We start from the raw sequence: 16,325 nt of genomic DNA on the forward strand, positions 1-16,325 counted from the left end.
GAGCGCTCGGGACGCGCGGAATGTGAGGCGGGCGAGCCGCTGTGCACCGTCGCTAGCTCTCTCATTCCTGCGCTCGGAGGAAGGGCGGCGACCCCTCACAGACGGTCGGCCGCGCCCCGCCGCGCTCCGTGTGGCGCGGGTCCGGTCTCTCGCCGTCGCGCGCGCCCTTGTGCCCTCCTGGTGCCCTCCAGCGCGCCGGCGGGACCATGAAGAAGTTCTCTCGGATGCCCAAGTCGGAGGGCAGCGGCGGAGGGGGGGCGGCTGGTGGGGCCGCGGGAGCCGGGCTCGGCGGCGGCTTCGCAAGCTCGTCCATGGGGGTCCGGGTGTTCACCGTCGGCCGCTATCAGGTCACCCTGGAGGAGACGCTGGCCGAAGGTACGGGCGACGGGCGCGGCGGGAGGCAGGTGAGGGAGGCCCGGGGTGTGGCGGTGGCTGAGGGGCCAGCCGGGCGGCTGGATGAGTGGCTCGGGCTCGAAACCGCTGGCGGCCCCTGTGCGGGCACGGTTGTCTGTCTGTCTGTCTCGGGAGTTTGAAATATTTTTCTGTTCTTACTGGCGCGAGGGAAGAAATAGAAGACGTCCCAGTAAGTGATGTGGTGTCATGATTGGACCCGTGACTCATTAGTGAGGGTCAGATGGAGCACTGCTGGGACACTGCTCTGCCAGCTGTGGCTCTGGCGGCTGTCCTGCCTTGCGCTCTTGGGTCCCAGCCTCCTCGACGCGCAGGGCAGTGGATCCCGCAGCCGCTGCGGTTTGTTTGGGGTTTGTTGCTGCTCAAAATCCCAAACAAAACAGGACTCCCAAGCCCGTGTGTATCTGGTTGTGTGTGTGTGCGCACAGATAATGGGTATGTGTGTTGGCATCGTCTCTCCGAATTCAGTTAAGTGGTTGCTTGGGGCGGGGGTGGGTGGGAGTAAACTTGAAGTGCGTTTATCTGGGTTGTGTAGTATCTTCTCCCGGGGACAAGGTCCTGTTTTTGTCCGCCCAGTGTGTCATTTTATTAGTACTTTAAACGGCTAGCAGTTTAACTTTCCCGTGTGAGGTTTTTGGTGGCTCTCTCATTGTCTGATAGAGGCTATGGCAGCAGGTAAAAGTCTAGGTATAAAAGAAGTTTACTCCATGTTTTAAAAAGTGCTAGGCTTTAGTTTTGTATTTCTGGTGCAATTTGCTTGTAGAAAATACGTTCTGATTTCTTATTACATCTCATTACATTGACTTTGAAGTTTTGAATGCAAGATATTAATACGTTGAAAAATCCATGAGAAGTAGTTCTCGTTGATAAGCAAATGATTTTAGAAAATAAAGCTAAGAAAAAGAGACTGTAGGGAGACGTTTTGATGTTCTGATTTGCTAGTTAGATGTTGACATGGTTTGGAAACAAGACAGATTCCACTTGTATTTTTGAAATTCCATGAACAATAGGAAATCAGTGCGATAAAAAGCTAAGGGCTTCAGGTCTATAAAATAAAGGAAAAACAAACTTAACATTATCAGGGGTGTGTGTCATTGTGTGCAAGCACTTGCTCTGGAGAACCGCCCTTTCTGAGCGGTAGTGCAGGGGAGGGAAGGGATTGCCGATTTCCAGAGCGTGTCTGTGAGTGGCTTTGATAGCTTGGCTGCAGTGCCAACTTTGCTAGCTCTTGATGCCTGGTGCTTTCAGGTGTTGGTAGAGTTGGGGTGTAGGTGTTGAGCGTTGGTGGCTATAACTCCCACACTGACCGTCCAGTTGTTTAGTAGTTCACTGAAGTGTAGCTTGAATAGTGCTATCCCTCCTCACTGAGTTCCAGGTTTTGTCTTTTATTTAGTATTGTGACAGTACTAATGTATCACTAATAGACTGTAAATCTTAACATGCCCTGTCTTACCACACACTCGGTAGCAAAGCACTGATATCACTGTTGTAGTGTTTGTTTGTGGTGTGTGTGTGTGTGTGTGTGTGTGTGTGTGTGTGAGTGTGTGATAGTAGAGATTGAAGGCAGGGCCATATTACCAGCCTTTTTACCTTTTACATTTTTGAGACCCGGAGCGAGTTACTAGGAAAGCCTTGAATATTCCATTCTTTTGCTTCAGCCGGTCAGTGCTGCACTTTCCCACAAGTTGTTATTATCAAGCATGGCTTCCATTAACTTTTACTGAATGTGTTTGTCAGTTTTTCATGTGTACCTGTTCGTGTGTCTGTGGCTGTATGCACGTGTATGTCTGTACACTTGTGTGTGGAGTAGTATCAAGTGTCTTCCTCAGTTGCTTTCCACCTTAGTTTTTGAGACATGGGAGCCATGTATTTGGCTAGACTGGCTACCCCTTGAGCTCCAGCAGCCCGTCTGCCTTCTTCTCCTGCCAGCATTGGGGTTACAGAAGACCCCAGTGCTCAGCTCTTACATGGAAGCTGGGGATTTGAACTCAGGTCCTGATGATTGTTTGGCAAGCACTTTACCTTACGATTTCTGCCTCATGAAGATTTATTTCATTGGTTTTAGGACCTGGTGATGGTCTCCTTTAATCCCAGACAGGTGGATCTCTGGGTCTACCTAACAAGTTCCAGGACATCAAGGTTACCAAGAGAGACCCTGTCCCCAAAACAAGGAACACAAAACCCTCAAAATACCTTCTTACTTATTTAGTTTTAATGTGTGATCAAGTGGTAGGTGGAAACAAAGGTTGAAGAAACTCTCAGGAACGATGGGATTTCCTGTCTGTACATCATGGCTCCCACCTAGGCTTTCTTCCCGGATACAGGTCTTCCCTTTCTAGAATACACAACTGAAATAATTCTTATTTTACTCTTAGTGATCCTGCAGCTTAGGCAAGGTGTTTAAGCACAAGGTTGGTTTGCATTTCAGGGTGATTTAATCGGTAATCCACATACTTGCCTGTCGTCTGAGGTGTGTATGAAGAGCTGTTCCATTTAGAGAGACCCCTTGTCTTCAGTGAACCAGTCCCTGTCTTTCTCTGTGTAATTAGGTGTATTCAAAAGTCGGAATGAACATGGGCTTAGCAAATATTGGGTCATTACTTCCAGGGGAAGTGACAGGTTAGATATACCACTTAAGTCTTGGTTCACGACGTTTATTTGTTGGCTGATTTATATATGTGTCTTGTCCTATGTGTATTTGTGATTAAAGACACCTTATTTAGTGTATATTAGTGTTTCATTAGCATGTCATTATCTCAAACTCAGGCCAAAATGAAAATTATCTAACACAGGATTTCTTTGTAAGAAAATCATAGCCTTCCTTGAACTTGTGAACTCTAGACTTCACTTTGCCCAGGAGCCATTTTAAACACAGAAACCACCACTCTAAAGCAAATCAGAAAAGGTGACATTACACTCACCAGGGGAGGTAGAGGGAAGAGCACTTTGGAAGGGTCGAAGACAGGCAAATCCAGGGAGGCAGCGCTTCACCCTTAGAATGCCATGAATACTGTGATTTGGGGATTAAAGTAAATTTTAGCATGTAGGCAAATTGACAGATATAGAATCCTGAAATGATGGTCAACTATTGTCATACGTACATGTGCTTGGGTTTGTATACCACATTGACAATGAAAGCATTTTCAGGGGTATAGTTTTATCTGTACTAAACTGTTGGCATAGTTTCCTCTGGAAAGCATTCTGTAGTATTGTCTTTTTTAGTTAAGCACGTATATGCCTTGAAAATGCTTGTAACTTTTGCCCTTCTCAGTTTCTGCTCAGAGTGGCTGATACCATAGTGAGGCGTTTTCGTGCGTTTTCTCAGAATTGATGCAGTTTCAGGAGTTGAACTATCCCGGCTTTAGGCTTTAAGATGAGGCAGAGTCACATGCCAATGTTATCTTGAAACAGCCTCCACTTGTCAAGTACAGATGTAGTCTTTAAGTTTTTATTAAAAGGTAGGACTATCTGTTGTTCATCTGTGCTTTCAGAAGAAGGGTTTGGATGCTGGTGTAGGGCATTTGAAAGTGGGAAGAATGCTTGTTTGTTCAGTTTTGTGTTTTTGGAACAGGGTCTCAAGTAGTCCTGGCTAGCCTCAAAGCGTGCTGTGTAGCAGAGGTTCATTTTGAACTCTTGCCCACCCCTCCCAAAGTGCGGGGATTGCAAGCATGTGCACACGCTGTGCTCACGAAGCTGGCTCTCCATGATGGTTATTTTTCCACCTACATATTTAGTGTGCAGAATGGCCTTGAAGAGGGATGTCAAGCGGGACACTGATGGTGTGCTGAATGAATTAATCTCGAGGTCACCTGGGCCGAATAGGAATGGCTGGAGAGTGTGGTGAGACGTACTGCTGTGGTCTGTAGGTAATTAGAATCCTGGAGACGTAACTCAGTAGTTTCTCAGCATTAACTGTTTGGAGTGAGTGAATATTGTTTGAATATTAACTGCTCCTCAGTGCTAATTTTATAGGGAACTAGTAGCATATGTACATTTAATTTTTCAATGAAGTCAGTATGGAAACAATCAGTTTAAGTATCTTTCTTGCTGAAGTTGTCTGTGGCTACCCAATGACTTAAGTTAATGTTCCCAAGGGAGGACAGGAAGGACCCAGAGGAGAATTTCACAGAAATATCCACGGTTGTGGCGGTTTCACATCTTTGTATTAAGTGTTGCTCATGTAATGAATGCAGCCGTTCTCTGGCTCAGTAGAACTTGTAGTGCAGTGTAGAAGATGCATGTAAGCAAGCAAAACCTTGGTTACTGTGGTTAAAAGTGAAGAGCATGCTATGGTCTTAGAATAATTGAGTTTGGATTAGGGAATTGAGAAGAGCCTTTCAATACTTTAGCAAAAGCTGAAGGGCAGCAACGGTTAGGTAGGCAAGATGTGAGGGGAGGGGAGTTTCAGAGTCCCCCAGGAGGGAGCAGTCCCTGTGTGAAGAAGACTTTCAGGAGCTCTATTGTGCTCAGAGCAGTGACCATGGTGATGGGTCATGTGAACCATATGCTGGGTCCTGTTGAAGAGGGCCATGTGGCTCACGATGATGGGCCTTGTTGATGAGGGCCATGTGGACTGCAATGATGGGTCCTGAGGAGGGCTCTAATTGGGGGACTAGGGTTCTGGGCTTTGCATGGCAGCCCAAATTTGGCTTTTATCTGAAATGTAATAGGAAGATATTGAGCAGTTTAAGCTGGTGCACTCTTAATTTTCTTATGACTATATAGATTGCCAGATAGAAAAAGGCTGAGAAATACGTAAATTAAGATGATTAAAAATGACAGTGAGAATGGAGACAGAATGTTACATTGCTCAAATGTTAGGGCCTTAGAGGGTGGTGCAGAAGGTGAGACAGAAGGGTCAACAGGACTTGCTTATGTAGCTCTTGGATGGAGGACCTTTGCTAAATGAAGTGCAGGACAGCTCTGGGGGATGTTTGGGGGCTCCTGAGTAGTTCCAGAATTGTTGGGTTGAGGGATCTGAGGGACATGCCTAGTGGAACCGGGTGTATGGTGTGAAGCTGGGCAGTGGCATCTGTGCATGGAGATGTGCACGTGCTGCAGTACACATGTGGGGGTCAGAGGGCACTTGGAGAACTCAGTTCTCTCGTACCGTTTTGGCTCCAAGATGGAACTCAGATCAGCAGCCTTGTGATAAGCACCTTTACCTGCCATCTTGCCAGGTCCTGATCTTAAAACATTTCAGTTCATCAGAATGATTTGGAGAACTTGATAAAATGCAGAATTTGAGGCTGCTTCTCAAAGTTTGTCTGGCCAGGCCCCTGACACACTTGCTGCGGCATCTGGAGCCACACATTAGAGCCCTGGATTTAGAACAGGCAGAGCAGATTGAGAAAGAGGCAGAGACAGGTGTGGAGCTGATGCCGGGAAACCTGGGCTGCTTTGGGACCGGGAGTGCAGAGTTGTGCATGTTGATCCATTTCTCAGCCTGGTGTTCCCAGCTGTGGGAGCTCCTGACCCCCCACCTTTACAGTTTTACCCCTGGACTCTGCTCCACTTCCTGCTCCTCTGTGACTCACTCTGTGTTTGCTGGTCTCCTCTGTGCAGTCCCTGCTCCCTAACTGATGGTGACAAGAGCTTCCTCCTTCCTGTGGCCACTTGTGGCCACTTGCTTTTTCTCTTGTTTGGCACTCAGTCTATTGTTTTGAAATGTAATTATGTTAGCACTTAGAAGCACTAAGGTAGTTAATTCTTGTTGGTCTCTTACCTCCCCAGGGGATAGGAAGCTTTGGGGGACTAGAAAGACTCTGAATTCCTCCTGCATTTGCAAGTTGCTGTACTCCTCCATGGTCATTCAACTGTGGTGATTTTTCACTTTTAATTTTTTTATTTTATGTATTATTATTGTAGACACGAGAGTGCTGGTGCTTGCCACAGCACCTGTGTAGAGGTCAGAGGAACAACTTTTGGGAATTAGTTTTTCTTTCTTCCATGGGATCTGGGAAATGAAGGTAAGTCTTCAGGGCAAGTACTTTTTACCTGCTGAGGGAACTCAGAGAGGCCTGGTTTCTGTTTTAAACCACATGGTATTAATAGAATTAAAGACCTGATTTGCAAGTTGAAAAATATCAGTGAAGGGTTTTTTATTGGACCATCAAAGTCGTTTACTTGGGCCAGGAGACCCTGACTTCTGTGAAGGCAAGTTAATTCAAAGTGTCATTTCACTTAACCTCTTTAAAGACTAGTCAAGGGGTCCTTTCATGGTCACCTGACTCTGTTGACATGTTTATCTTTAGTCTACAGAGGTGCCTTTTGAAAGAGGACAGCATAGAAAAGGAAAGAGCAGAGGAGGTACATTCTGTGCATTCCGAGATAGTTTTACAGCCTGCCTTTGAGAACAGTAGAAGAGGAGATCTGTAGCACCCTGTATCCTTGGCTCCCCCAGTACATGGCCAGTAATTGTAATTCTTTTTTCTGTGTTGAGTTAACTCTTAGGAAACATTGTTTCCTCTCCTGAAGCATGGGTTTAATGTATGGGAAGATGGAAGGAAATGAGTGACAGCATCAAAAGTTTCTTGCATGTCAGAGGTCAGTAGGCGTGGATGGAACTTAGATTCGTGTTTAGTTTTAAACTTTCAGTGAAAGCTGATTCTGGAATTGTGATAACTTGCTTCCAGAACAGGCCCACACTTATCCTGTGCCGGTTACCACATTGAATCCACTGGCATCTTTTTCTTAGGCCATTTAGTCTCTAGAACTGTGAGAAATGAATTGTTTGTTTATACTACAGCTTCTTAAACTGTGGGTCATCACCCCATGGGTTATATAACACTGTGGGGGTGTGTGAAAAAATTTGGCAACAGTGTAAGGTTTCTGAATGACCCAAGGCCAAAAATGAATTCAGAATCAAATGTGTCATGAGCCTGAGGTGATGTGACAGTTTGTGTCCCTGCAGTAGGTGGTTGCACTGCACTCCTGGTTCTGAGCTCAGCGCATGCACTTCACAGGGTGCATGCTGTTCTACCATGCAACACCAGCAAACACGGCCTGAAACATCTTGGCTTGGCTTGAAACGTGACATTAAGAATTGCCATGCTTTTGCTGCACACAGCTTTCTGCCTTTCTAGAAACACGATATTCCAATTACAAAAACCCAAAGATTTATTGTTTTCCTGTTGTCATGCATTGTATCAAATTAGTTTGTTTGGACTGTGTCACATTAGATGAGAATGTTTAAAAATTGTTTTTTGAATTGTTCCAGGTTTTGTAAAAGAATTGTTTAGTGACTTTTGACTTGGGTCTGAAACAGGCCCTGAGGACATGTTCTGAAATAGTTCTGGAGTCTCCTTTGTCATTTTATCCTGAGTATTTATACAAGGCTGTGTTCTCAGCAGTAACAGTTATAAAGTAAAAATATCAGTCAGCTGGAAACATTGAAAATACTATGTGTCTTGAAGTATTAAATATTTAGCTAAGATCTAATTCCTTGTGTAAAAACAACTGGAGACCCATCTCACATTTGCTTTTATTTTAGTAAATCGGAAGCTATATACTGAAGATTCCTTCACATTTCTGTAGAACTTGTCAGTAAAGTTTGATTTGAGTACCTGCTCTGTTTACCGTGTACCTGAGGTTGTGACGGTTTCTAGGCAGAGGAGCTTAGGAGTGGACAAAGCTTACAAACCCAATTTGTGATATTTTAATATAATTGGCAGAAGACCAAGACACCTCTGGGGTTTTTTTTTTTTTATCTTATATCGTTACATTTGCTTAGAATGCAGATACCTGTCATTGTGTCCCCTGCCTCCTTATTGAAATTGGGTATTGTAGGAGGCATTTAAAATACAATTACTTTTCTCAAATCTTTTGTTTGCTCCTGAGCCGTGTCTGCACCCTCTGACAACATATGTGGCAGCTATTGCTCATATAGCTAGTGCTTAACTCGGTTTTCTTCTGTTCAGTAATTTTTTTTTCTTTTAAAATTTATTCCATGTAAGATTTTGTTTAGAATCGTCTTTTCTGTCTCAAGCAGTTTTTGTACTCACCACAGGAATTCAGCATATTTGTAAAAGACTGAGCATTTGACTTAAAAAGTGCCTGGAAGGCCTACTACAGTTACTGCAGGCAGAACCAGTCATGTTTGACGGGTCAGTCTCTAGGTGGCTGCTGTGTTACAGCTGGCGTTTGTTCCCTGCCCCTCCCCCTCCTTCACACAGGGTTAGCACTGCCACTGCCCCCAGTCCCGTTTTTATGTCCCTTAGTAGAAACTAAAATAAGAAGGGACTGAAATAAAATATTTGATAATGGTGTAGGTATAGTATTATCTAGATGGGCAAAAGTATATTATAAGATTGGATTGTGAATTTTGGGGCTTTTTTTTTTTTCTTTTTGCAGGTATAGTTACATTTTGTTTCCTAGGCTTTGATTAGGTGTGACTTTCAAATGTTCTTGCTGGAGTTCCCTTGACTGATATTTCTCCACTAGAGAGAGTCCTTACTATAGTATGGAGAGCTGCGGGGTGCTTCTCCCAGGGTGGTGTGTAACTCTTCTGAGGGAGAAGCCCTTTGGAGACCTGTCAGTTAGCTGTCAACTAGCTGCGTAGGGACGTCTCTCGAGGGGTGGGTAGTACCAAGACAGGATGGGTTGGCTAAGAGGGTGAGAGATTCAGAAGAAGGAAAGGGTCCCTCTGAAGGTTGTCCTGTAGCTTTGAGACCCCTCCAACCAGAGTAGGCTGTCGTGGAATTACTTACTCTAATTAGATCTGGACTTTGCTCTTACGTTGGGATGTTTGTAATCTTAGCCCAAGGTCAGAGGGTAGCAAACTGTGTTTAATACCACTTTGTCCACAGCACATGGCCATTATCCTGACTTTCTTCCATACTTTGTTCCTAAGGGTTTGATACACCCCTTCCTTGCCTAAATGCCATAGCTCTTCGTGGTCAGGCCATGTTAGGATTGCCTTGGGCTTTTTACAAACCTAACTGTTTTCTTGTGAATGAGATTGTCAGTAGTCTAGATTTTACTGTTCACCCTGGATCATTAAGGAATTTATACTAAAATCATTAAACAAAATAGTGAAATATTTCACTTCCTGAATTCTGTCAACTATTTCTCCAGGAAGTGTGATTGTGTCTCACACACAGGCAGTGACCCACTTTTCCTTCTGTGGCCTGCATCATAGACTCAGCCACTGAATGTTAATGTCCTGTCCTTTGTGTCTGGAAAGGGATGGTACTGATTCACAACCAATAGGGTGTGTACTTTGAATTGTTTTTAGAGTTAGGGTAAATGTGTGTGTTCAGCTGTACATAAGCTTTTGATGGTGTCTTCAGTGATTATTATGGAAGTTTATAAGATAGTTAATTGCAGTAATGTGGATATCAATTTTTGTGAGGCATATATATGATAGGCCAAAATTAGGATTGGAATAAATTTTTAATCTTTAGTACAATGTGTGGTTAATTCATCCAACCAACCCAGTCCTGAGCCTCACAGATAGTCAAATAGGTTACTAAATAGTTAGCATTTTAACCTTTTATCAAAATGCTATTTATATATTCCAAATGAGAAGCTGGCTTCTATTTCTGGCCTAGAGAGCTAGTGCTCCAGCTCTGTTTTTGTGCCACATCTTCATGGGCACAAGTAAAGGAAAGTAAAGGGAAGAGGATCGATGTAGGCTCATGGTTTCAGACTGTCAGCCTGTGGCAGCTGTCTTTGTTCTGGGGCTGGTGAGGCAGAGCTGCTCATCTCAGAGACATGACACAGAAGGATGTGGGACCAGATACAGCTTCCATCACACAACCCCCCCCCCCCCAGTGCGCATTTCCTTTTGCTAGGCAGGCTCAGCTCCTAGTTAATCACCTCCCCAAAACTCTGAGTCATGTGACTACAATTCAGTGGATTAGCCCATGATTCAGGCCCTCTGTGATTTTCAACTGGACCAAACCCTCAACACTTGAGCCCTTTTTAAAAAAATAGTACTTCCTATTTATACTAGAATACTTACTTTTCACTATTTAAATGTGATTTCAGAGTCCATGCTAGTTTACAGACATGGTGGCTCATAGGAGCTTGTACTCAAGAGGATGAGGCAGGAGGATTGCTCAGAATTTTATTGTGAGGGCCTGTCTTAAAAATATCAAATAGGAAAAAAAAACTCCACCCTTCCAAGTCTGCATTTTATTTCTTTTAACCTGTTTGTGATAATTTTATTCAAAGAAAACATAGGCATAATGCTTATGAATTTTTAGTTGTTCAAAATTGGATTTTCACTGCTCTCCCACGAATTTCTAGAACAGGAAACTTTGATTTGTCCTTGATAGTTGAAGTTTGTTTTTGCATCACAGCACTGCTGTTTTCTTAATAATTCCACAGGCGTCTCAGAAAGTTAATATTGCTGTGACAGAAGGCCCATGAAGACCCTCACAGAGCAGAGACTTCTTTTGGCCCCTGGCTTCAGAGGTGTTCATTTCCTGACACCATTGCTTCTGGGCGACAGGGAGACAGAAGAGTGTGTGCAGAGTCTGCGCTGCTGCAGACCAGCTCAGCTCCTGGTGGACAGGAGCCAGAGAGATAAGGGGAGACCAAAGACCAGGCCTACCCTCCCGTGAGGTGACCCTCCCTCCACGCCCTAAAGTTCCCACCCCTGCCTCTCTAATTGCTGCTAACAGCTGGGAACTGAGCGTTCACCTTCCTTAGGCGGGGGCCTTTCATGAGCAAACTGAAAGAGCCACTGTGATGTTGGAAAACGTCTGTGTATAAAACCCCCAATTAATGAGAATATATCGGCCTCCTTTTGCAAATGTTCTAAATATTGTATTAAATAAAATTAGTATTGTCAGACTAACAGTCTTTAAAAATGCTGTTGCTCCATCAAACTTTTCATAATTGAACTTGATTATTTAATTTTAGGTTCCTCATTTAACTATGGGAAGGGAAGTAAGTAATGGAGCCCTGAGTCAGTCACACTGCTGGTGTGGGTTAGATGGTAGACCTTAGGTCTCAAAGCTTAGCCTAGTGCCTCCTCTAATGTGTATGCATATACAGGACTTGAGGTGAAGATGAGGAGCTGCAGGGTGAGGTCAGAGGACTTTGGTAGCTTGGAGATGGCGAGAGTGCCTGAGGAGTATGGGGTGGGAGGATCCTAAAGATTTTTGTCTTGAGTTTTAAAATTAAAACTTGTTTATTCTTTTTGAAGATCATCAAATAAGATGGTACAACTTTTGAGGCAAGATGATTATTAATTTGAAAAGTTTAAGGTCCCTGAGTGTCAGCTGCTTTTCTGTCCTGCAGTAAAGTTCCATGGTATTTTGTCTTATGGTGGTGGTGGGTGAGAAGGTAGAGCAGCTGGAGCCGGAACAACTCCATCTCAGTTTTCTTAGGAACAGGTTGGAGGAGCGCACAGGGAGGGCAGGAGAAGGGCAGAGGGAGAAAGAGCCGTGTGAACAAGCACAGAAGCAGGTGTGGCTATAAACTCTCAAAGCCCGCTGCTGCACGTCCTCCAGCCAGGCTCCTTGACCTAGAACTTCCATAGGCTTTTCAAACAGGACTGTCAGCCAGGGACCAAGGGCTCAAATCCATCAACCTCTGGGGGCTATGTCTCATTTGAACCACCACACCCAGCTTCCTTTGAATTCATCTGTGGTCTCAGGCTAGAGAAGTTCTGCCCGAAATGAAATGCTGTATTCGTAGTACACAAGTAGTACTTAAGTAGTGTAAAGCTGCATCAGTTTCATCAACTGGGTCTAGCAGAGCAGCACCTAGCATGGCTTACAGGGTAGGGAAGGAAAGGGAAACTCTGAAGGGCAGAGCTGGGTTCATCCTAAATGGAAACTCCTGTTCCTCCTTCAGCCTCTGATAACCGCGAGTCTGTTTCCAGGAATATGATTAGTCTAGGCCCTTCCCAGAAGTAGCAGATAGTAGTTGTCCTTTTTGCCTGCCTGGCTTTCTTAACATAGTATCTCCAAGTCTAGTCCCTGTTACAGTTTGCATCAGAATTTCATCCTTTTTATTTTTATTTTTTTAAAGGCAGGGAATGTGTTATCAGTTAGCCCAGGCTTACTGAAAATCAAGACCATCTTGCCTAAGTCTCGTGGAAGTACTAGGATCACTGGCCTGTGCCAAGACCCAGCTCACTACCATCCTTTCGAAGACAGTGCTGTTCTATTGTGCATTTTTATCTTGTCTGGGTATGTCTTCCCCTGTTCGGACATTTGTGTTCTTTCTACTTTTAGGCTGCCGTTGCTGGGTATATAAATACATGTTAAAGCCCTGCTCTCACTAGTTTTTGTCATGTTGCAGAACTAGCATTGCTAGGTTCTGGGAATCCTGAGCCTGGTTTGGAGGCACTGCCATTCTGTTTTTCCTAGTGTTTGTACCGTTTTACAGTTGCAGCAGTGCACAGTGATTCTAGCTTTCAACTTCCTTGTCTCTCCAGTACTCAACTGTCAGTGTGTCCTAATGTCTCAGGGTTTTCACGTTCATTTTCCTAACCGTTTGTGATTTTCAGCTTCTTTTCATTACCTTTGTGGCTATTTTTTGTGTTTTCATATTCAGAAGACACAAGATCCATATAAATGCTTTTGCCATGTAATGATATATGGTGAATAATTATGGAAGCACTTGGAACCCTGCCGCATGGAGGAATGGCTGACAAACTCATTAGTCATTTATATTTGGATATCTGGCAGCTAATTTTCTCAAGTGCTGGAGTGAGTGTCATTTTGGGAAAACAACTAACGGGTGTTATTAGTGCTGAAATTCGGACTTCCAAAACATAGTTATAATTTCGAAAACCATGTATCTGCCATTGAAAGGTGGACAGCCTCATTCCTTTCAATGGCTGAGGAGATAGTGGATATTGTTTAACAGCATACCTGTATAGCTTTGAGTGGTATCTTCCAATACATTATTTACAAAGATATAGCTCTATGGGCCATCATTGTAGAGTCATTGGTCTGGTTTAAGGCCTCTGGTTTCTGCCACACTACCATTGCTGGGCCCTCACTGGGACTTCTCTTGAATATCCTGTTGTTGCCCTGTGTTGTGGAGATCCTGCAGCTTGGGTCTGATGGGGTGGAAGTTGGGGTTGGCCAACTCAGAACCCTGGTTCTGGGCCTGGCTAGTTGCAGGGTTGGTCAGCTCACCATTTCTCCCTTGTCCTCTCCACCAGGGTGAGCTCTCCAGCATTGCCCTGGTTAGTTCACCCCTTGCAGTCATGAGCAAGGGGGCAGGGCTAGGTCTGCTCTCAACCCTCAGGGTCAGCTCTCTAGCACCTACACCATCAGGGCCAGCTCTACTGGGCTGCTCAGGCGAGGGGCGGGAGGGGGCCATATTTCCCAGGTCTACAGCACTTCATGTCAGATGCAGAGTGTGGCCGGCTATCTTACTCTCATACCCTCAGGGCCAGCTCACCAGGTCAACCCTTCTGTGCTGCCCAGGCCAGGAGCAGGGCTTGCTTTACTGCTGCAGCTGCTGAGGGGGAGGGTCAGCTCTGCAGTCTGAACACATGGGGATGAAATGTAACAGTATAAAAACAATACCACACTGCAGCTGGCCTGTAAGAAATGAATTGTCATGTTTTGCTAGAGTAGTCAAGAATAAAATATCCATAGTTTTCTGAGAAGACAGTTATGTTCTCAAACAGGCATGGAACCAAAGAAACCACCTTTCCTTTAGCTGATTCCTGCAGTATTTTGTTACAGTAATAGAAAAGTGACCAACTCAGTCATTACTTGTAAAAATGACTGTTCAACTGTAGGAAAGAAAATGCAGATAAACGCACAGGAAGTTGTATCTGGGAATGGCAGTACGTCAAACCGCGTGGCTCCATTCGAGCTTGTGAGTGGGAGCTGTGAGGAGGACCTGTCCTTTGAGTAGCTGCGTTTTTGCAGCTTGCATGTTAAGGACGGTAGCTTGGATCCTGCCAGCCTTTGAGGACGTGCTTCTCAAACTCAGGACCCTGTGAATGACCTGGGCTTCCTAGCAAGTGCTGAGGTGCTTCTGGAGCGTGACCCCTACCTCCCCACAGCACTGTCATTGTGAGTAGCCACGTTGTTAGTGGCCTTGGCTCACAAATCCTTAGTGGACAGGAAAACCTTTTGCTTATTTGTTTGTTTTGTTTTGTTTTTAGACAGCGTCTCTCATTGTGTAACCCTGGCTTACCTAGAACTCACTGTGTAGGCCAGCCTGTCCTAGAACTTACTTTGTAGAGCAGGCTGACCTGGAACTCAGGGAGATCCACCTGCCTCTACCTCCTGATTGTTGGGATCAGAGGTATGATAACCATACCCAGAAACTCCCAGCAACGCCAGCATTCTTCAGCTCCATCCAGGTCGTAAGTCTCAATAGGACTAATTCTGTGTTTAGGGGGCGATTTTAGGTTATTAAGGATTTAGATATTTCTTCAATGTTGGGAGTTTGATTGGCATTACAAGAACACTGTATAAATAGGGGAATTGTCATATTGACAGTATTGATCATACCTTTCTAGGAGCAATCGCTTTTTCCTTTGCCTTGTCCTTCTAATGTTTGTGGGGGTGGTAGTGGCAGGGTCTTGCACTTTAGCTCAGGCTGCCCTGGAACTCAGCATATCGCCCAGGCTACTCTTGAACTCGTGACCCTCTCTTCAGGCATTCCCAGTGTGAGCCACAATGTCCAGCTCGTATTTCTCCTTTTGAAATTCATTCTGTGATGTTTTCTTTAGTTAGGTCCTGCAGCTCCATAAGCTTAGTCACAAATGCTTCTAAGTGAATTAAGTATACAAAATCATGTGGATTACACAGATTTTGAGAGATGATAATTTGCCCCTGATTGGTTATATGGTCTATAGTTTTACGTTAAGGCCTAAGAATCAAAGATAAAATGACAGTCTCTATCTAGGAATGTCTTGTCTGGATGGTTTTAGTGGACTAGTTTCCCCAAATAAAGGTGACTCATGTTGGTAGAGAAAAACCCATTTAAGTCACAAAATGTGAAAGTTAAAAGTTTGCTAGAAGGAAACAAAAGAAAAGGGTGTCTACTAGAAACCGACCGGAGTTTCGTCTCTCAGCCTCCTTGTAATAGGCTCGTTATGGTCAAAGGAGATGGCTCTACAAAATGTTTATGTTCTGGGAATAACCTTTTACATTTTTATATTTATTTGTTTGTCAGATGCTAACATCTATCCTCCCTAACCCAGCCGCAGGCCATCATTCTCTTTGTCTCTGGATTTCACTATGATGGGAGGTCTGTATAATTGAATTTTTATTGTATTTGTCTGTTTGTGATGGGTTTATTTCACCTAGTTGTGTTAGAACACATAGAAGTATTAAAACACAACAATAATGCCATGGTACTGTTAAGTTTATATGCCAGTTTTTTATATATATTAAAACACATTTTATCCATCTGGAAAAGAGTGCGGAAGAGTGAGCAAGGCTCCCGGAGTCAGGTCAGTATGGAAGCCATGGGTGCTGCTCTGGTGAGGTCTGTGATGGCCACACTTGAGGGCCAAGGCCTTGCAGCTCCATAGAAGTTTAAAGTCAGGCTAGGCTGCATGGGAAGCCTGTCTCTAAAGCAGAGAATGGATCAAAGCCAATGATGACAGGCTAGGATTTTAATCTTATCGTCTGTGCTGGAGATGGGTCCCAGAGCCTTATACGTGTTGGGTAACCTGGGAAAATAGTTGAACAGACAGTTTAGAGAAGAGGATAAATGCATGGAACTGGAATTTTGAAAAAGAGGTTGGTTACATATTCAAATAAATTTATATGTAAGTAAATTTAATTGTACATAAAAAGTAAGTGTAGCTAGCTCTTTTATTTTTGAGATTGTATTTTAGCCACAGCATCTCTCCCTTCTCTTTCCTTCCTTCTCATACACCTCTCTCTCATACACCTCTCTCTCTTACACCTCTCTCTCATACACCTCTCTCTCTTACACCTCTCTCTCATACACCCCTCTCTCTCTCATACACC

The 16,325-nt window shown here is 44.3% G+C and overlaps 1 protein-coding gene across 1 annotated transcript in view; it reads left to right on the forward strand.

The window, feature by feature from the left end:
* The first annotated feature begins 6 nt into the window (after positions 1-6).
* Positions 7-16,325, forward strand: part of Bmp2k (BMP2 inducible kinase) — a 92,101-nt gene continuing 75,782 nt past the window's right edge. Inside the window, exon 1 of the mRNA XM_026785041.1 lies at positions 7-375. Coding sequence (XP_026640842.1) covers positions 207-375 — 169 coding nt within the window. The 5' untranslated portion in view covers positions 7-206. The remainder of the gene's footprint in view (positions 376-16,325) is intronic.

This window comes from Microtus ochrogaster, linkage group LG1 (assembly GCF_000317375.1).
Source record: "Microtus ochrogaster isolate Prairie Vole_2 linkage group LG1, MicOch1.0, whole genome shotgun sequence".
Lineage (NCBI taxonomy): Eukaryota > Metazoa > Chordata > Mammalia > Rodentia > Cricetidae > Microtus > Microtus ochrogaster.